This window comes from Macaca fascicularis, chromosome 11 (assembly GCF_037993035.2).
Source record: "Macaca fascicularis isolate 582-1 chromosome 11, T2T-MFA8v1.1".
In the NCBI taxonomy this organism is placed as follows: Eukaryota; Metazoa; Chordata; class Mammalia; order Primates; family Cercopithecidae; genus Macaca; species Macaca fascicularis.
The window spans coordinates 3,887,041-3,908,388 of record NC_088385.1 but is presented as its reverse complement, the minus strand read 5'-3'; the positions used below and the strand labels follow the sequence as shown (position 1 = coordinate 3,908,388).

Here is a 21,348-nt window from a genome sequence, read left to right as displayed (position 1 = left end):
AAAAAAAAAAAATACAAAACAAAATTAGCCGGGCGTGGTGGCAGGCGCCTGTAGTCCCAGCTACTGGGGAGGCTGAGGCAGGAGAATGCCGTGAACCCAGGAGGCGGAGCTTGCAGTGAGCCGAGATCGCGCCACTGCACTCCAACCTGGGCGACAGAGCGAGACTCCGTCTCAAAAAAAAAAAAGAAAAGAGTGTGCAGAGAGCTGAAGGGGAGTGGGGAAGAGGGATGCGGGCAGAGCCACCAAAACCTCAGTCCATGTCCTGAGAATATTCCAACCCTCAGTCACAGAGCCTGATTTCCTGTCCTTCCTCACTGCTGGCTTCATTAGCACTTATCTGTCTGACTCTCTCCTCGCACCCCTTTTCTGCACATACTGGGCCCGCAGGAAGCTAAGCTCCCAGGGCAGCTACTGTACCTCTGGGCCTCAGACAAGACGTTTCTAATGGAGGGGGTTCTACCCACAAAACACCTGCCCAGGGGTGAGGTGGGAGGGCCGCAGAGGCCAAGTCTATGGGCTGAGCTATCTGAGAAGTTGGGTGGGTGTTTCTTCTGGGGTGGCCTCGCCCATCCAACACTTCCCTCCCCTTCTCCAAGCTCTGTTCAGCCCAACATGCCTTGGACATGAGCACTGAAGGACAAGCTCCAGGCCCAGAAACCCATGCAGGACTTGTCATTCAAAGACCTGGGTGACAAGGGCGCTCCTCATAATGTCTTCACTCATCCCCGTAGGGTCCCCTTTGTCTTTTTCTGGAACTTCACCTCCTGAGGGCTCCACGTCTTGCCGGGGTTAGCTGCCATCACCACCCACGAGACAAGGCTTCATTCGACTAGGCCAGCTCTCTGGGATCACCGCCTTGTTCCTCAGCTCAGCTCTGACCACCCCATAGCCATGCTGGGCTTGCTCTCCCCTTCTCACTGGTGCCACCTCCCCAAGTTTCTACTGTGGCAAGGGCACGCTCTGGGTACTCTCGCCCCATTCTCACTACCACGGACGCCCTGGTGGTAGGAAGGAAGAGTTTATCACAGGCTTACCCAGAACTTCACGAGAAAAAAGGCATTGGAGGGTCCCCGTTCAAAGAGCTCCTTGAGTCCACCCTTTTTCTCCGGGAATTTGTCATAGATTTGGCGGATGTCCACGGCTTCGAGGTAGGGGTCGCTGTAGCTTGGGCTGGACTGGCCAATGTGCACGAACAGGTGCTTGTTGTACTGTAGAGAGAGTGGGTCTGAGGGAGGCGGAGCACAGGCCAGACGGTCAGACAGTCCCAGCTCTGCATGCCCACCACGTGACCCGGCGCAAGCCGCTTGGCCTTTCTGGACCATAGTTTCCCCGTAAGTGAAATGGAGATGGTAAAAGACTTCTTTTATTTTACATCCTGAACTTCTAAGAGTCTATTCGGTTCACAGGGTCGTCAGTTAAAAAGAAGTTTGAGCTGGGCACAGTGGCTCACACCTGTAATCCCAGCACTTTGGGAAGCTGAGGTTAGGAGTTCAAGACCAGCCTGGCCAACATGGTGAAACCCAGTCTCTACTAAAAATACAAAAATTAGCCAGGTGTGGTGGCGGGCACCTATAATCCCAGCTACTCGGGAGGCTAAGGCAGGAGAATCGCTTGAACTCAGGAGGCAGAGGTTGCAGTAAGTTGAGATCACACCACTGCACTCCAGCCTGGGCGACAGAGCAAGTCTCTGTCTCAAGAAAAGAAAAAAAAAAAAAGTTTGAAGATGTCAGAGTGAGAAGGGCCCTGGCATCCTGTCACGCTGGCCTCCTCCAGGTCCCCCTCTGATCTTTGCAGGTGACGCTGGTCACCCAGGACACTGGACACTGAAGGGGACAGGCTGGCATCCCGTAGGATGTGGAGCAGACGTACAGGAGACTCCCCAGCTTCCTGCCTGCCTCTCAGAGCCAGGGAAAGGCTGGGACAGTGTGGGGGTGGGGCTGGGACCACAGCGACCTTGGACTAAGGGTTGGTTGGGTTAGGAGGGGAGGAACACAGGACAGGGAGGGAGGAACAGGGCACTGGGCCAGGGAGGAGGGAAAGAGGGAAGGGGGTGACGTGAAGGAGGAAAGGAGTCGGGGGAAGGATGGAAGGAAAGACCATAAAGGAACAAGGAACTTGAATTAAGCCCCAGTGTGGAGTGGGACAAGAGCACTGGAAGCAGAAACAGAGGCAGAGGGGGTGGCGGGGAGCCAGCCAGGCACAGGCCAGGACCTACCGTGTCCGGGTCCTGCTGCTGCTCCAGGAAGGCTGAGAACTCCAACATCCAGAGCTTGGAGCTGGCCACGCTGCGGCCCTGCCACGGGGGTGCCGGGGGCGCAGAGGGCGATGGGGCGGGCCCTGCAGGAGACTCAAACCCTGCACAAAGTGAGAGAGGCACATGGAACCTGGTCACGGACACCCGCCCTGCCCGCACCCTCTGCAAGGACCCCCGGCCTCCTCGGACAGACCCGTGCTGCCTGGGGGGCCGCCTGTCTCCCTAAACGGACCTCCTAGCAGAGGTGGAGGAGAGAGTGCAAGGCTTGGGCATCCTGGAGCCTCTCTGGTGGGGAGGGGCTCGCCTGGTACAACTCAGGCCGCTCAGGACTCTGCATGGAACCGCCCAGCAAGACTGGATTCTGGAGGGCAACTGGGGTCCTGCAGGACCACGGCTTCCAGAACAGGCACTGTTCAGTTCCTGCTGTCCAGCAACTTCTGTTCCCGTCGGGGAAATAACCAGATGAATCAACTATCACAATGTGGCATCGCCCTGGAGAGACGGGGACGTTTCCTGTGTGCGTCACAGGTGTCTCCCCAGCTCCCAGAACAGGGCCTGGCCCAGAAGAGGCTCTCCATCCAGCGCTGCTAACAGATGAACCTACTCCATCCTACTGTAGTTTAGATCATGTCCTGAAGGCAACAGGGGGCCAGGAAGGCACCCTAAGCCTGGAAGCAACACCATGAGACTGAAGCTCTGGTGAGTGACAGGGTGACGAGAGGAGGTGAGACGGGACAGGGAGCCGGTGAAGAGGCTGCTGCAGGAACGCAGGCAAAAGCCAGCAGGCCTGGAGTGAAGACAGGGTCAGCGTGGACGGGAGAGGACTGCCATGAGACAGAGGGTGGACGGGACCTGACGCTGTGACTTCGTTTTGATGTGTGAACGAGAAAAAGCAGCCTTCAGGACCTGGGGGGCAGGAGGCAGCAGGGCTGCTCTCAGTGGCAGGAAAGCCGAGGGGCTGGGCAGGCAGAGTCCACACCAGAATGGGCAGTTTAAGGGTGAGGAGCTGGTCTTGCCCTACAGAGTGGGAGGTGGTGAGGGCCCCTCCCGAGAAAGAGGCGGGAACAGAGCGGAGCCTGTCAGTGAGAGGGGGGGGGGCTCCTGTCGGCAGAGCTGGCTGCCTCCACCAGGTCTTCTTTCACAAGGGTCCCTCTTCTCGGGAGGGGCCCCAGGCTGGTGAGTTAGACACCCCTCAGCCCTCCCAGGAGCCAGGTGTGCGAGGCACACTGCAGTAACAAGGTAGGCCAAGTGGGGCAGCCACCCGGGCACAGGCACTGCCCTTGGAAGGCATGTGCCCCACAAGCCCTGAGCACACCTGGGAGGGGACAGGGACAAGGCAACCCGAAGGGCACAAAGGGGCTTGGCACACGGCTGAGGTGTGCTTCCTGGGGGCAAGGAATGGGGTGTGGCCAGGGACCAGGATGTGTGGTCGGAATGCGTGATGGGGCAGCATCTAACAGGGACATGCAGGGGCCTGGACCCAGAGGCCGGAGCCGCACAGCTGCGATGGATGGCAAGGGAGACACGCAGCGCTCACCCACCTGGCAGAGGCAGCGGAGGCTGGACAGCATAGGTTTGCTGAGAGAAAGGCTTCACACTGTGGGAGAGAGAAGAGGGGAGGTGTTAGCCTCGGGCAGGCTGCCACCACGGATCCCTGCACTGGGGCCAGTGGTCTCTGTGTGGTAGGTCCTGGTGGTCTGGATTTCAGTGGTCTTGATGGGCCTCGGCCTCCTACTCCCGCCCCTGCCGACTCCCTTGGGTTTCGTGGTGGGTCACAGACACAGCGTGTCCGATGAAGAAATCCACCCCTCCCTTTCCTCCTCCCAGGCCAGCCCGAGATCTGACTCCCAGCCTCCTCCCCTGAGGGACCTCAGCTCTGGCCCTGCCTACACCCTGGACAGACTGGGGTTTTGGCAAATACCACCCTAGGGTGTGGACATCACAGATGAGCCCAGTGATGCCTGAGAGTAGGAGAGCCCAATCCCGGAGCTCAAAGCCATCCTGAAAGGCGGACCCCAGCAGCAGCCCCAGCACACCCTGGGGCCCGGGCTCAAGGTCATGAGTTTATGAGTTCAAGTTCAGTTCAGGGAGCAACTGGCAGCAGAAAGCAGACCATACTCACTCATGGGACGTTCCGGCTTGGCCTGGCAAAGCTCCTTGCCAAAACTGAGGAGGCAAAAGGCATGGAATCAGCATGGCCCCAGGTACACCCAGGGCCCTGTGGCATGGGGGTGGGGGTGGGACAGGGCAGGGCCTCCACTGGGAGGAGAGGCTGGAGCCCTCGCCCTCGTCTAGCTAGTGAATGCTAACAGACCACAGCAGCACCCCCAGAGTGGGTTTCAGGGGACTCTCAGGCCCTGTGGATGAGGGGCTCCGTGGGAAAAGCACCCAGGTGTGGTCCACACTGCACAGGACAACCCCCTGCAGAGTCACAGTGCAGACCTAAGGCTTGGAAAAGTCCCAGTGCCAAGAACCCACTTAGTGCCAAGGGTCCCGAACGTACCCACAGCACCACTGTGTCCCATCTGTTTAACATGCGGATGGACGAGTGCTCTCTGGGACACACTTTGAAAACTGCTGTGGCCTGGCACTGCCCCTTCCTCACGTGCCTACGGTGGTGCTGCAGGTGCCTTGAAGACTCATTTAGTCCCTGGAGCCAAGAAACCTCTCCGAGGAGACAGCTCTGAAAAGGGGCTTTTCTGGATCATTCTGAGAGTGTGGCCAACATGGTCATGGCTGGGAAATTTAAAATCTGACCAGGGGTTTGTTCTTGGGCACCAGCTCTCCACCTGGCAGGAGGGCAGGAATGAGGCTGCATGGCACGGGCTGCCCAGGGACATGCTGGTCTCAGGCTTCAGCTCAGCCACCTTGGCTTCAGCTTCCTCATCTGTAAATTGGGCCAACTTGGCAGAGCTACCAGTTGGTCAGCTCCTGGAAGCTCCCATTTCCCCCTTGTGAAAAGTCTGCAGTCACTGTTGAGGACCCAAAGAAAGGCATCCCAATATCAGCCACGCCAGGACTTGTGTGGCCCCTTGGTCTTGTTCCCTCCTTCCCTGACTGCCCTGGCCAATAGGACTCAGGTGAGAGAAATCTGGGCTGGCCAATGCTTCTGGTCCTTCTGAACAGGGAGGAGGGAGGAGGAGAGGGCTGGCCTGGCCTCCGGCTCTCGGCAGCCCACTTACCCCTGAGACTGCTGAGCGGCCGGGGCCCCGGGCGAGGGCCATGCTACTGTGGAAGGCCGTGGCGGAGATGATCTGTGCAGACGACATGGCAGCCATGCTCTGCAGGGCCTTGTCCTTAGCTGCCTGGTCCTGGGGGAGACATTGCAAGGGAGGACCTCAGCAGGGTCACTAGTCAGGCTGAGGCCAGGCGGGTCTGGCTCTGGGGTCGGGGAAGCTGTCTCACTGCCAGTGGCCAGAGCTGGGGGACCAGGCGTTAAGTCTGTGCCATGCTATTAACTTGTTTTACAACTGATAAAAAGTCACCTGGTTTCTCTCGTCAGTTTTCTCATCTGTCAAAGGGGCATGACACTTGCCCTGCTTATTTCTTCAGAGCTTAGAGAGACATTATCTGCCATTTTATTAATTACGGGGCCACCTCGAGAACGAGGGTCTTCTATGCTTTGCTCACCTCTCTACCACGGGTGCCCAGCTCAGCACTTGTCTTGTGAAAGCGAAGCATAAATATCTGCTGGATCCCGACTCAAGTGCACAGAAAGCATCGTCCCTGGCCACACGGGCTGTCCGGAGGCAACAGACCATTTCCTGTGGCCTGACCTGCCTCGGTCCTCCCTAAGGATCTCCCCGGGCACTGCAGGCACCTGGGACTCACCCGTCTTTCACGGATCAGAAGGTAAATACCCACTGTCTGCCCTCCAAAGGCTCTAAGACCCCAGAGGATGGGTTCACCCTGAATAGGCCCGGAACAAATGAGCACACAGGGAAAGCCACGTGGATGGCACGGGTAACAATAGTAATAGTTTGTTATATTCGTATAAGCCAGTGGTTTCCATCCTGAGTGCCTGAATTCCAAAGGTCTTCAAAACCAATGACACAACATTCCCTATTTCAAGAAGCCTAATGGAAATTGTGTCTTTTTTTTTTTTTTTTTTTTTTTTCAGAGACAGGGTCTCGCTCTGTCACACAGGCTGGAGTACTGCACAATTGTGGCTCACTACAGCTTCAAACTCCTGGGCTCCAATGATCTGCCCATCTTAGCCTCCTGAGTAGCTGGGACCACAGGCATGCGTTACTGTACCCAGCAGGGATTATCCCAAAAGACCACACACACCCAGGCTGGAACAGCAAGTATCATTCACTGTCTGCAGCTTTATCAGGGCTAAATGGCTCGACTGAGTCAACTCAGGAGCTCTGATTAGAAATTTGGTATCTGGCCGGAAGCGGTGGCTCATGCCTGTTATCCCAGCACCTGGAGAGGCTGAGGTTGGTAGATTGCCTGAGCCCAGGAGTTCAAGGCCAGCCTGGGCAACTTGGCGAAACCTGTCTCTACAAAAAATACAAAACTTAGCCAGGTCTGGTGGTGTGTGCCTTTGGCCAAGCTACTCAAGGAGCTGAGGTGGGAGGATAGCTTAAACCTGGGAAACAGGGACTGCAGTGAGCTGAGATTGCACCACTGCACTCCAGCCTGGGCAACAGACCAAGAATCTGTCTAATTAAATACATAAATATCTTTATGATTATTATTTTTTTTTCAGACAGCATCTCATTAGCCCAGGCTGGTCTCAAACTCCTGGCTTCAAGTGATCCTCCCGCCTCGACCGCCCAGTGCTGGGATTATAGGCATGAGCGACTGCCCCCAGCCATGAATTTTTTTTTTAATGAGAAAGATAAAACCATTATTGAATAACTAATAATAATTAACTTGGTAGATCCGGATCTCCCTTAAGTGACACAAAGGTTGAGAACCTCCCAACTACTTGGGAGGCTGAGGCAGGAGGATCACCTCAGCCCAGGAGGTCGAGGCTGCAGTGAGCTGTGACAGCACTAATGCACTCCAGCCTGGGCGACAGAGTGAGAGTCTCTAAAAAATAAAGTAAAAACAGAAGTTGAGAAGCAACGGCGAGCCTTGCACCTCACAAGCTCTTCGGAGGGATGCCTCGACACGGTCCACACTGCAGCTCCATGAGGCGCGCAGCACCGCAGCCCGGAGGCTCAGAGAGGATTAGTGCTCCCCTGCCGTCCTGGTGCCGTGCAGGTGTGGAGCCAGAACACAGCAGGCCCTTCCACTCAGCCTCTCAAGGTGACCATTTCACCCATGTGGCATGAGGCAGCCCAGGGAAGGTTTTCAAGAACACGACCTCACTGCGTCCTGAGACTGGCAGGACTAGTAGGATCCTTAAGATGAAGAAACTGAGGCTCCGAGAATTTGGGTGACTAGGGTGCTGAGAGTGGTGAGGGTGGCCAGCTGAGCTCGGTCCAGATTGGCACACAGGGGGCCGTGCCAATGAAGGGGTCGGGGGAGACGCATCATAGAGGGCGGTGGGGAGTGGGGAACCGTTCTGAGCAGTGGGTCATTGTCAACGTGGACAAAGCAGTGAAACAGATGAGGTTTGTCCCTGGTCCTTCCTGGCCTCCTCCCCACTGTCCTTTTGGGGCCAAACTTGGGCTTTGCTCTCAGAGGTTGTCTCTGATAACCAAAGAGGGAGCTAACTAGTAAGTCTAAGGGTGTGTCTCATCCAGGGACACTTGCAGTTTTCAGGAGGAAAGCGCCCAGGCCAGCCCCCGGCCTCTCCCCGCAGGAGGGCATGAGGGACTTGGCAGGCGCACCCCCGCGAGCCCACAGACCTCGGCACTTAACTGCATCACGAGGCCGGGGCTGCACCTGCTCAGTGCCTGCCTTCCTGGACACTCGATCTAAACAAACGGCTGGGGCTCAGGAAACCACGGCCTGAGCAGGGTAGGGCAGGGGTCAGGAGGAAGTGGGAAGGACCTGATGGGAGTGACAGCAGTAGCCGGGCAATGGAGCCAGGGAGCCACTAACTGGGGCTGGGAGGGGCACTTGGATATCACCTTGCTCGTCTGTCACTTTACAGATGAGGAAACTGAACAGAGCTCCAGGAGGTCCCAGTGACTTTGCCCAAGTACCCACAGCCATGGGGCAGAGCCAGGCCTAGGACCCAGCCTCTCACTCAGGGATTTCTACCGGATCACTCTCTAACCCAGAGCTTAATCACTTCGGGTTCTAGATTCTTTGAGAATATGACAAAATCCTCACAGCAATCTCTCCAAGAAAACTCACATATACATGGAAATTTGCATATTTTAAGGAGTTTATGGCTCCCCTTGGTGTCTGTCCAGCCATCCACTGAAGGCTGTCCTTGGGCCCCAAGTCAGAACCTGTGGACAAGGATGAATACAATTCCCTGAGGCAAATTTGGGCTTCACAGCTGGCCCCCAAGGAGTTGCCCTAAACGCAGCAGTGGGAAGTCTATTCACTGTGGTCATCTGCGGGGTCCCGGTGAGCCAGAGGCGGACAAAAGAGGGGAAACAGGGAGCAGGGCTAGGTTGTGGGTGCTTCCAGGGTACACTAGCCAGGCGGAGAGGCAGGCAGCAACAGCTGAGGGCTGGTCAGCTGTCCCAGGGAAAAAGGAGCGAGGTGCCAGGCCACAGTTGTGGGGCTTGGGGAACAGCTGGGCTGATGGCAGGAGGAATGGAACTGAGTGGGCAGTGGGGTGTGGCTTCCTAGGAGGCAGAAAGGTTTGTGGTTCCCACCCACTCATTCTGAGATTCCAGTGTCAGGATCATGAACTGCCAGGGCCAGACGGGACCTTCAAGGTCATCTAATTCAGTGGCTTTTCTTTAATATAAAAAATATTTTTAGAGATGGGGTCTCACGATGTTGTCCAGGCTGAAGTGGCCAGTCACAGGTGCAGTCACAGCTCACTGCAGACTCCACCTCCTGCCCTCAACCTCCAAGTAGCTGGGATTACAGGCGTGCGTGCCCAGCTAGCCCAGTGGCTTTTTTTGAGATGGAATCTCACTCTGTTGCCCAGGTTGGAGTGCAGTGGCACTACCTTGGCTCACTGCAACCTCTGCTTCCCAGGTTCAAGTGATTCTTCTACCTTAGCCTCCCCAGTAGCTGGGATTACAGGTGTGCGCCATCACACCTGGCTAATTTTTATATTTTTAGTAGAGACAGCGTTTCACCATGTTGGCCAGGCTGGTCTCGAACTCCTGACCTCAAGTGATCCGCCCACCTTGGCCTCCCAAAGAGCTTACAGGCGTGAGCCATTATGCCTGACCTCCCAGTAGCTTTTAAACTGGGTTCTGAGGTCCCCTAGAGTCCAAGTGTCATGAGGTAGGAAAGGATTCACGGGAGGAGAGGAGCCTTGCCAACCTAGCTTTGACCAGAACAGCTCCTCTGATAACACATCAGGGTGATATTTTGTTGGGAGAAAAAAAGGAAAGGGGCTACATTGCTTTAAAAAAAAATGTTTGCAGGCCAGTCCCAGTGACTCATGCCTATAATTTCAGCACTTTGAGAGGCCAAGGCAAGAGGATCTCTTGAGCCCAAAGGTTTATGGACCTCTCAGGCAAAATAGGGAGACTCCGTCTCTATAAAAAAATAGAAAAAAATGGCCGTGCAGTGGCACTTGCCTGTGGTCCCAGATACTTAGGAGGCTGAGGTGGGAGGATGGTTGGAGTTTATGAGGTCAATGCGGCCGTGAGCTATGATTGCGTCACTGCACTCCGCGTGGGTGACGGAGATCCTGTCTCTAAAAATACATCAATAAAAACGTTTATAAATGGTCTAGACTTAATGCCTCAAATGTCAGATCTTCCCACCGACTGGCTGTGCAGGCTCTGTGGTCATCATCTCCCTGATGGAGAGCTCACACCCTCCTAGTGTTCACCCAAAGGCCCCCAGTTCCAGGGTCCCAGAGGCCTGATTCCTGTGGGGAGCAGCATTCCCCTACCCCGAGGGGAATGCTGCAACATCAGGCCCCCCAGAGCTGTCACCTATGAGCAGGGGCCCTGCAAGACGGGGCTGACCCAGGAAAGGGAAGGAACCCCCAGTCCCACAGGGCAGGAAGCAGGAAGGAATTCCCCAGCTCCCACAACACCATAAACGCCACCGCCACCCCCACAGCAGGTGCCCCCCATGCCCCTGCTGCTCTACATGCTCTGGTTGAGGGCACTAAGGCGCCCTCAAGAAATGAGGGCTGGCGGGTGATCCAGCTGCTCTGAACCATGTGAGCCCCTCTAAGCAGGAGCCAGCGAGGGGGGATCCCAGCAGGAGCCTGGCCTGTAGCTCCCAGGGTGTGGGGAGACAGGCGTCCACCACTTGGCCCTCGTGTGCGGATGGGAGACAGGTTACAGGCCCAACCTGGCTTTCCTCAACAGAGAGAAGCACACTGACTCACACACCAGCAGCCACGCCCTGACCCCAAAGGGAAGGCACACTGCTGGAGAAAGCCACCACTCCTGGCCCCTCCAGCCCCCAACCCTGCAGTTTCCTTACCTTTAGCTTGGCCTGGATCTCGCGAGCTTTGCGACGAGCCAGCACCTGGATGTGGCTGGAAACCTGTGGCAGGGAGAGAGGGCTCCGGTCTCTACCTCCCAACAACCTGTGTTCCCCAGCCTGGCTTCCGGCTTCCCGACCCCCGCCCTCCACAGCCCTCGATCCACATCTGTGGACAAAATGAATGAATGAATGAAAGGGTCAACTGGTCGGCCCTCAGTCCTGCCTTGCCCAGCTAATCCAGAAGCTGGCAATATTTCAAAAGCGCAGCGCAGCTAATCCAGAAGCTGGCAATATTTCAAAAGCGCAGCGCCGGCAGGGAGCAGTGGCTCACACCTGTAATCCCAGCACTTTGGGAGGCTAAGGCAGGTGGATCACTTGAGGCCAGGAGTTCGAGACCAGCCCAGCCAACATAGTGAAACTCCATTTCTACTAAAACCACAAAAATTAGCTGGGTGTGGTGGCGCATTCCTGTTATCCCAGCTACTTGGAAGACTGAGGTAGGAGAATTGCTTGAACCCAGGAGGCGGAGGTTGCAGTGAGTGGAGATTGCATCACTGTACTCCAGCGTGGGCAACAGAGCGGGACTCTGTCTCAAAAAAGAAAAAAAAAAAAAAAAAAAGTAGTGCCAATGTTTTACTGTCTGTCCTGGTGTCCTGGAGAAGGATAAGAGGGGGCTGTTGACTCTCCAGAGAGGGAAGGAGTTTCCTCCTAAGTGATGACAGCAGGGACCCCAAGAAAACTGAACCACCCAGCCGGGCATGTAATCCCACGCCTGTAATCCCACCACTTTGGGAGGCTGAGGTGGGTGGATTACATGAGGTCAGGAATTCCAGACCATCCTGGCCAACATGGTGAAACCCTGTCTCTACTAAAAATACAAAAAATTAGCTGGGCATTGTGGCGGGTGACTATAACCCCAGCTATTCGGGAGGCTGAGGCAGGAGAATGGCTTGAACCCATGAGGCGGAGGTTGCGGTGAGCTGAGATCGCGTCATTGCACTCCAGTCTGGGCAACACGAGTGAAACCCCGTCTCAGGAAGAAAAAAAGAAAAACTGGACCACCCGTGACACGCCCAACAGAGACAACTCATCCAGAGCTGCCGCCCCTTGAAAGCCTGCGTCTGGTCCTGGGAGGGCCTGGCCCACCTTGGGAGCAGGCTGGTGCTGGGGTACCACCCCTGGGACCCCTACCCGTCTCTTGAGGCCCACCTGCTTCCTGGTGCGGGTCTTCCCTGTCCGGAGCTTGATGTAGCGGGCAATCAGCTCGTTCCGACCTGCAGAGACACCAGCATCCTCAGCGGAGAGGACAAAAGGCTGGAAGCGGTGAGGGGGTGCGGGGCACCTTCTGCGGGGGAGGAGCCCTATGCTCGCTCTCTGCCCATCCTAAGCAGATCTGTGGGGTGAGGATTCTGTGGGTTCCCTCTCTGGATCACAGGGATCTCCCAGCAGTGAGAGGAAGACAAGGCCTCACTGTGGGGACTGAAACCTGTGAACAACGTTAACAGGGCCCATGGCCACCAACCACACACAGCCTGAGGAAGTTCCAGTGCCTCCCTTGACCCCCGGCACCGTTCCTCAGCACTGGCCACCTCCTCCCCTCTCCCCACACTTTCTCCTGGGGCCTTCTGCACACTTGGGAGGCTCCAGGGAGGTGCCCGGCCCTCGGCCTTGCCCTGTGTGACTGCCACCGTGCCCTCCGCCTCTGCAAACGAGTAGGAGTGTCCAGACTTCTTGTGCTGTCTGCAGGCAGCAGCAGGCATGGGGGGTGCAACTGCTGGAGACACTTAGTGACCCAGACAGGAGGCCTGAGCCTGTTCGCTCATAAAGAAAAGCCAGTTAGTGCACATGTGCAGCCCCATGGCAGACTCGGAGCCCTCAACAAGGAAGGCTGAGCACTCCCCATGGGCCCAGCCCCCGAGGGACTGCCGCTGTGCCTGAAGCATCCTGGAAAACCCCAAAGAGCGTCCATGGCTTCCAGTATTGAAAAAGATGATGGAAAGGGGTTCCTCATCTCAAAGCGTCATCTAGTTCAGGAGTGGCATGTGCCCACACAATGAAATCCATGGGTGCTACGGACAGGGGCGTGTTCACAGGACCAGGGGCCAGTTCGGGCTGGGTGGTCAGGCAAACCCTTGGGTGGCCCTTGACCCCTGGGTAGTGTTAGACCATACGGAAAAGCAGCGGGTGAGGAGAGGCAGAGCAAGAGGGTTTGAGTGCGGGCATCAGAGGGAGCAGCTGCCAGCCCGCCCCGTCCTGCGGAGCCTGGAGGGCTTGCGGCTGTCCGCAGGAGGCAGCTGCTGATGGTGGGGGAGGTGAGGGGAGTGGGCTGCCGGCCACCAGGGTTGTAACCAGAGTGCACGGCCACGGCCAAGCTGACCCCCCAGCTGACCTTTCCCCAATGCCAAGGCCAAATGAAGAGGCTACTCTCCAGAGGTACTGTCGGCCAGAAAATGTTTGCCTGTGTCAGAGGAAGGAGGGAGGGGAGAATCAGAGTCTGGGGACATTGTCCGTGGGCTGTTCTGCACCTAAAACCCTGAGTCCACAAGACGTCTCCTCTCAAAGCGTTCTAGGGAAAGGCTTTGGCGGTCCAGTGAACGGTCGACAGTTCTACCCTAGGTCTAGCTAAAGTCACCGTGCAGCATCTCGGGTGTAAGTCATCACCAGTGGGTGAATGAACTAGGGCCACAGACCTGCGAGCTGGCGAGCCAGGCTAGAGCCTGGCAGCTCCACAAGTGAGGTTTGGGAGCATGGTAAGTCTCTCCCCTTTAAGGACCTTCACTCAGCCTTCTCTTTTCTTTTTTTTTTTTTAAGAGACGGAGTCTCGCTCTGTCGCCCAGGCTGGAGTGCGGTGGTGCGGTCTCGGCTCACTGCAAGCTCCGCCTCCCGGGTTCCCGCCATTCTCCTGCCTCAGCCTCCCAAGTAGCTGGGACTACAGGTGCCCGCCACCACGCTTGGCTAATTTTTTGTATTTTTAGTGGAGACGGGGTTTCACCGTGTTAGCCAGGATGGTCTGGATCTCCTGACTTCGCGATCTGCCCGCCTTGGCCTCCCAAAGTGCTGGGATTACAGGCCTGAGCCACCGCGCCCGGCCAGCCTTCTCTTCTTGAATCTAGTTCCTTTAAGGTTTTTCCTGCAGATTTTTCCAAATTTCTACAAATGTAGGAAACAGACCTCAACGCTGGCTCAGTGAGAACCCTCTGTGGCTCAGTTTCCTTTTCTGTAAAATGAACATGCTCTAGGCCCAAGTAAGTAACCCAGTTCAGAGACTAGTCTGCAAGCAAGGAAGAGCATGAGGGAGGAAGAGGTTCCCAAGAGCTGCAAAGTGGGTGATGGTGTAGCAGGAGGGATGGGGATGGCAGACCATCTGGGATACAGTTCTTGGTTGCTCCTCTGGCCCGTGCCTTGCACACAGGTTACCGTGTGCTCATCGGTTGTCCGTGTCTGTCTTTCCTTGCTAGACTCTCGACAGCTCAGAGGAAGAGGCCATGCATCCGTTCAAGTCTGCATGTCCAGTTCCTGGCACCTACTCGCCGAACGAATGAACGAGTCTGGTGTGGCTCCACTTCCAAAACAGATCCAGAATTCATTCAGCCACTGTGCAGCACCGCACCTTCCAGGGTCCAAGTTCCCGTCATCTCTGGCTTGCATTAGGATCATCACCTTCCATGTGTATTCCCTACTCCCAGTCTGCTCAACATAGCAGCTGCAGCGACCCTATCGAAATTCAGAAGCACTCCAACGGCTTCCATCTGCCCCAGATTAATGGTGTCCAAGTCCTTACAACGGCATGGAAACCCCTGCTGGATGTGGCCACCCCAGTTCAGTCACCTCTCTGATCTAGTCTACCTGCTCCATCCTAAACCTCTTACTGTCCTGGGATGCACCAGGGCCACACCTGCCCCACCAAGGTCCCTGTGCTTCCTGTTTCTCCTCCAGGGAACACTCGGCCCCAGAGTCCCACACCACCTGCACCCCTCGGGTGCCACTCTCTCTTCCCTGACCACCCCACCGAGGGCTGAAGTCGTACTCCTACCTGCCCACCCTGGCACCTACCGCCTTTCCTTTTCTCCACAGCACCCTCTAGCATAACACATAATCTAACTTATTTCAGTACCATCTGTGCCCCCACCCCCATCAGAACCACAGTCCAGGTGAATAGGGATTTTTGGTCCATTTATTCACTTTTTTATACCCAACACCTAGAAAACTGCCTGCATACTGTAGGCGTTCAATAAATACTTGCTGCCTGAATGACAAGGGAATGAATGCTAAGATGCTGGTCAGATGTCCCGTAACTGTTTTAGTATTCTCAGACAAAGGAGTGAGTTAAATACACGCAAATAACCTTATACTTCTGATTAGTCTGACGTAACTTTCAAAGCGCCGTCCTGTCCTGGTCTCATTGAACTTTTCTGTACCTGAGCAAACCCCGACTTTTGTGAAGACTAAGACATTTAGAAATTGGGAGGCCGGGCCTGGTGGCTCAAGCCTGTAATCTCAGCACTTTGGGAGGCTGAGACGGGCGGATCATGAGGTCAGGAGATCGAGACCATCCTGGCTAACACAGTGAAACCCCGTCTCTACTAAAAAAATACAAAAAACTAGCCCGGCGAGGTGGTGGGCGCCTGTAATCCCAGCTACTCGGGAGGCTGAGGCAGGAGAATGGCATAAACCCGGGAGGCGGAGCTTGCAGTGAGCTGAGATCTGGCCACTGCACTCCAGCCTGGGCGACAGAACGAGACTCCGTCTCAAAAAAAAAAAAAAAAAAAAAAAAAAAAAATTAGGTTAAAAACTTTTGGAGGCAATGGACATATTCATTATCTTGATGTTGGTGATGGCTTCACAGGTGCCTCCATCTGTCAAAATGTATCAAACTGTCCACTTTAAGCATGTACAGTCTGTTGTATGTCAGTTCTACTTCAATGAAGCAAAAATTAAGTTTAGGGACTTGGAAGGGGCCCGTGTAAGTGCTGGGTCACCTCATGAGCTTCACAGTAAATCCACCTCCTCCCTGCAATGGGCAGGTAATGATACCTATTTGCCAGAGAATTGCTGTCCAGGTGTGACTCTTGGCTCAGGGGCTTGAATATGGCCCGAGGCCCGGTCCAGCCAGGATGCTTAGTTAACGGAACCTCCTGTCATCAGGCAGGACCGCCCCATAACAGTGCTGTTTCCTCCACAGCCTGTAGTGAGCAGCAGTAGGGAGACCTTGTCCCCCATCAGCTGAGACCCTCACCCCAAACATCACAGAGGACTCAGCCTCTGCAAGGAACCCCTGCCCACCACCCCATAACTACCTTCACCTCCTGCCACAAGGTTCCAGGGCTCTGCTGCTAGAAACGGCATCTTAGCCCTGGGCGAGAGGCTAGGAAGCGGGCAGGACAGGAGCCACACCAAGCGGTCTAAGGCAGGCTCAGCTGTCTTCTTTTTTGTTTTGTTTTGTTTTTCTGAGATGGAGTCTCGCTGTTGCCCAGGCTGGAATGCAGGTGGTGTGATCTTGGCTCACCACAACCTCCGCCTCCTGGGTTCCAGTGATTCTCCCACCTCAGCCTCCCAAGTAGCTGGGATTACAGGCACACACCTCCAACACCTGGCTAATTTTTGTATTTTTAGTAGAGGCAGGGTTTCACCATATTGGCCAGGCTGGTCTCGAACCCCTTACCTCAAGTAATCTGCCCACCTCAGCCTCCCAAAGTGCTGGGATTATAGGCATAAGCCACCACACCCAGCCCGTCTTTGTATTTTTTTCTATTTTTATCTTTTTTTTTTTTTTTGAGACGGAGTTTCACTCTGTTGCCCAGGCTGGAGTGCAATAGTACAGTCTTGGCTCACTACAACCTCTGCCTCCCGGGTTCAAGTGATTCTCCTGCCTCAGCCTCCCAAGTAGCTGGGATTACAAGCATGCGCCACCACACCCAGCTAATTTTGTATTTTTAGTAGAGACGTGGTTTCTCCATGTTGGTCAGGCTGGTCTCGAACTCCTGACCTCAGGTGATCTGCCTGCCTCGGCCTCCCAAAGTGCTGGGATTACAGGTGTGAGCCACCACACCTGGCTTTTCTTTCTTTTTAAAACTGTACATACTGGTTGACTAGCCCTTATCTAACATGCTTGGAACAAGAAGTGTTTCAGATCTGGGATTTTTTCAAATTTGGGGGCTATCTGCATTATATACTTACCAGTTGAGCATTTCTAATCCTAAAATCCATCAGCACTCAAAAAGTTTCAAACTTTGGAGTATTTCAGATTTTGGATTTTCAGATTTGGGATGCTCAACCTGTATTTCTGGGGTACAAAGTGATGTTATGATATATATTTATATAATGTGAAATGATTAAATCAAACTAATTAACATGTCCATCATTTCAAATACTCATCATTCTTCATGATGAGAACATGAAATTTACTTTCTTAGCACTTTTGAAAAATGGAATACCTTATTATTCGCTGTAGTCACCACGCTGGGCAATAGGTCTCCAAAAACATCCCTCCTTGACTGGGCGTCATGACTCACACCTATAATCCCAGCTCTTTGGGAGGCCGAGGCAGGAAGATCGCCCAAGCCCAGGAATTCAGGATCAGCCTGGGCAACATAGTGAGACCCCACCCCATCTCTGCAAAAAAATAAAAATAAGGCCAGGCACGGTGGCTCACGCCTGTAATCCCAGTACTTTGGGAGGTCGAGGTGGGCGGATCACAACGTCAGAAGATCAAGATCATCCCGGCTAACACAGTGAAAGCCCGTCTCTACTAAAAATACAAAAAAACTAGCCGGGCGTGGTGGCGGGCACCTGTAGTCCCAGCTACTCGGGAGGCTGAGGCGGGAGAATGGCATGAACCCGGGAGGTGGAGCTTGCAGTGAGCCGAGATCGCGCCACTGCACTCCAGCCTGGGCGACAGAGCGAGACTCTGTGTCAAAAAAAAAAAAAAAGAAATAAAAATAAAAAAATAATAAAAATAAAAATTAAAAATTAGCCAGGTGTGGTGGCACATGCCTGTAGTCCCAGCCACTCAGGACGCTGCGGCAGGAGGCTCACTTGAGTCCAGGGGATTGAGGCTGCAGTGAGCCGTGATCACACCACTGCACTTCTGCCAGGGAGAGAAAGACCCTGTCTAAAACAAACAAACAAACAAACAAAACAGAAAAAAAAAACTAAAAACCAAAAACATTTCCCCATCTAACTGAAACTGTATTCTTTGACCAACACCTCCCGGTCGCGCCCGCCCAAGCCTCCAGTAACCACCTTTCTACTGTCTGCTGTGAGCTCCGCTGTTTTAGATTCCACCTCTGAGTGAGCCCTGCGGGCATTTGTCCTTCCGGGTCTGGTGTATGTCACTTGGCACACTGTCCTCCAGGTTTGTATCTGTTAAAGTTGTGTTTTTCCCCTGGCTGTCTGGGGAGCTTCTACCTCCTCTCCCTTGCTGGCTCATCTCAGACCCTCCAGCCTCGTTATGCTGGTCAGGGGTGATGCCGGCAGTTGAGAACCTCCTGTGGGGCAGTGAAGTGTGGGGTGTCTGTGGGTGTTTCAGACAAGGGGAACAGGCAGCTTCCTTCCTGCCACCAGGGGTGCTCTAGAGGTCAACGCAGCCATGTCACTGCCTCCAGGCCAGCTGGTATCTAATCCAGGCTTTACACACAGAGGGAGCTGCTGTGGCCTGTCACTCCGATGACAACGTTAATGACAATGAACGCTTGCTGCACACCTCCTCAGTACCAGTATCTGTGCGGACATGGATATGTATCCTGTGACAGCTTATCTGCATTCACCCTTTCGATCCTCACAACAGCTCCATGAGGGTGGTGCTGTCATCCACCACGGACAGGGAAACAGCAAGGTTGAGAAATGTCCTCAGGGTCACAGGCAAGCAGGTGGATGAGATCCGGGTCCACGTAGCCTGGTGCCAGTGCCCATCTGTGACTACTGCACGGTACCACTCCGAATGAACAGGGAATTGGAGGTCACTTCTCTTAGAAGCAGGGCTGGACCACGTGACTCTAGAGGTCCTGTTTAGCCTGATGAAGATGAAACGGAAGCCCAGAGAGGGGAAATGACTTATTTATAGTCTCATGGCTTGCTAGTGTCCCAGGCACCACGAGGTGTTTTCCAAGGCTGTCCCCAATGCTTTGAGACTCCTATTTGCTGGCTGTTTTCCCCTAGGATGTGTTCCCCCAACAGGGCTGAGCTTCCTCTGCAAGGGACGATGCTGCTCCTCCCCTTTGGATCAATCCCCCAATTCCTAAGTCTCTGCATGAAGTAAGGTCCTGGAGGGAGATCTGACTATTTGGACCTGAGGTCCTGCCCACCACTCATGAACAGTGGTACCCAGAGCTGATGGGAGCCAACGTATCCTGGATCCTGTAGACACCAGGAGGCTCCCAGAGTCAGGGACAAGCACAGAAGGGAGTAGGGAGCGTGGGCCTACAGGCAGAGCGTGGGAACCAGAGTAAAGACCAGCAAAGGGCCATGGCAGTGAGAAACTTGTAAGGCACCCAGCCGAGGTGGTGGCGGTGGGAAGGCTTGTCCTTGTCCCAGCTCTGCCCCCAGCTGCATAACCGCAGGCCCTCTCCCTCTGGTGGCTGAGAACACAGGCTGGGGAAGGAGGAGGCCAGTCGGGCAGCTGCGCATTGCAATGTGGCAGGTGGCCTCGGCCAACCCCAGCGCAGGCCTGGGTGGGGCTGGGAAGGACAACCCTGCCAGACTGTGGCCCATCTGTCAGAGGACATGTGTCCAGCAGCCCCCAGCTCACACAGCTCACACCCACGGCCCCACCCCACCAGGGGCAAAGGCTGCCCATGGAGAAACAGGAGCCGTGGCCCAAAGGCTGAGGATGGAGCATTCCCGAGGCAGCGTCCGTCCACGAGGAATCTCCGCTTTCTCCTAGCCCCACACCCAGCCTCACACACACCCTGCCATCACATAGCACCACTAAAATCATTACCCCAGCTGCACAATCCTGCCTGGGCTAGGTCATTTCTGTATCTCATTTCCTCTGCGCCGAGTCCCCTCTCTCCGTGGCAGCCCACCCCCCAGGCCATAAACTATTAAATGGCATGGAGTAAGTCAAACACCCGCCACTCAGCAGAGGGCCAGCAAGGTCAGCGAGTATTGTTAATATTGTTAACGAAGCCCTGTTATAGTGAATGCTATTGGCTTTCAAACTTGAAAAGGACTGAGGATCTGAGGGCACAAGCCTCCCCACCAAAGAGCGGGTGGAAGCGCACGTGGACATCTTCGGTTCACTGTAGGCCTCGGTGAAGCGAGCAAGCACCATATTGCACCCCTGCAGGTTGGGGCTCAGGGAGAGGAGGCTGGGCCCATCCTCCCTGCCCCACCCTAATCCCCAGTGGCCTGGAAATGGGAACCGGGATGTGTGTGGGGGCGTGCAGCTATCCAGGGATCAGCTGAAGCCATAAACACCTGGGGCTGGAGGAGGAGGCTATTTGTGGAGAAGGAACTTCTGACTGAAGCCTGAGAAGGCAGCAATTGGGCCTGACATTCGAGCTGTTCCTACCATTGTCCCTGGAGGGCTCTGAGGCTTCTGTGAAATCAGCCAGGCTTCGAGACCACAGCCCCAGGAAGCACCAAGAAGCTGGCCCGGCTCCCCACCCAAGAGGACATGCCCATTCCTGCCTCACTCTCTGTCCTAGTCGCGCTCCCCCACCACGCCGTGAGCTCCTCGAGGGCAGGTGCATGTTCCCTTCACCCCATGCTGTGCATTTGGCACCTGCTGTGTGCTCTCATCCCTGCTACTACACTAGAAGGCAAGGTCTTATTCCAATAACCTCATGAAAGGATGCTCTGCAACACGAATCATTAAGGAAATGCAAATCAAAAACCACAAGATAGCGCTTCACACCCGCTAGCATGGCTACGATCCAAAAAATGGAAAATAACAAGTGTTGATGAGGATGTGCGAAATCAGAACTTTTGTTCATTGCTGGCGGGAATGTAAAGTGATGCAGCCGCTGTGGAAAATAGTTTGGTGGTCCCTCAAAAACTTAAACATAAAATTACCATATGAGCTAGCAATTCCAATCCCACAAGAACTGAAAGCAGGGACTCAAGAGACCTGTACACCAGTGTTCATCGCAGTATTAGTCATAGTAGTCAAAAGGTAGAAGCGATACGAATGTCTATCCACAGGTGAACAGATAAGCAAGATGCAGTCTACCCATACAATGGAATATTACTCAGTCTATTTTTTTTTTTTTTTTTTGAGACGGAGTCTCACTCTGCCGCCCAGGCTGGAGTGCGGTGGCCGGATCTCGGCTCACTGCAAGCTCCGCCTCCCAGGTTTATGCCATTCTCCTGCCTCAGCCTCCCGAGTAGCTGAGACTACAGGCGCCGCCACCTCGCCCGGCTAGTTTTTTGTATTTTTTAGTAGAGACGGGGTTTCACCGTGTTCGCCAGGATGGTCTCGATCTCCTGACCTCGTGATCCGCCTGCCTCAGCCTCCCAAAGTGCTGGGATTACAGGCGTGAGCCACCGCGCCCAGCTACTCAGTCTTTAAAAAGAAGGAAATTCTGACACACGCTACAACATGGATGAACCTTAAAGACATTGTACCAAGTGAAATAAGCCAGACACAAAAGGGGAAATACTGTATGATT

At 54.7% G+C, this 21,348-nt stretch overlaps 1 protein-coding gene across 19 annotated transcripts in view; it reads right to left on the bottom strand.

The window, feature by feature from the left end:
* TEAD4 (TEA domain transcription factor 4) overlaps positions 1 to 21,348 on the bottom strand; it is an 86,271-nt gene that overhangs the window by 17,539 nt on the left and 47,384 nt on the right. For 13 of the 19 annotated variants that reach the window (XM_074006099.1, XM_074006093.1, XM_065523564.2 and 10 more), the window contains 7 exons: positions 11,948 to 12,012; positions 10,736 to 10,798; positions 5,437 to 5,565; positions 4,377 to 4,420; positions 3,796 to 3,851; positions 2,216 to 2,355; positions 1,035 to 1,208 (listed from right to left, as the gene is read on the bottom strand). In XM_074006099.1, the coding sequence (XP_073862200.1) occupies positions 1,035 to 1,208; positions 2,216 to 2,355; positions 3,796 to 3,851; positions 4,377 to 4,420; positions 5,437 to 5,565; positions 10,736 to 10,798; positions 11,948 to 12,012 (671 nt within the window). Of the gene's footprint in view, positions 1 to 1,034; positions 1,209 to 2,215; positions 2,356 to 3,795; positions 3,852 to 4,376; positions 4,421 to 5,436; positions 5,566 to 10,735; positions 10,799 to 11,947; positions 12,013 to 17,980; positions 18,751 to 21,348 lie in introns of those variants that run through there. The other 6 variants (XM_074006102.1, XM_065523568.2, XM_074006101.1 and 3 more) reach the window with 2 other exon arrangements.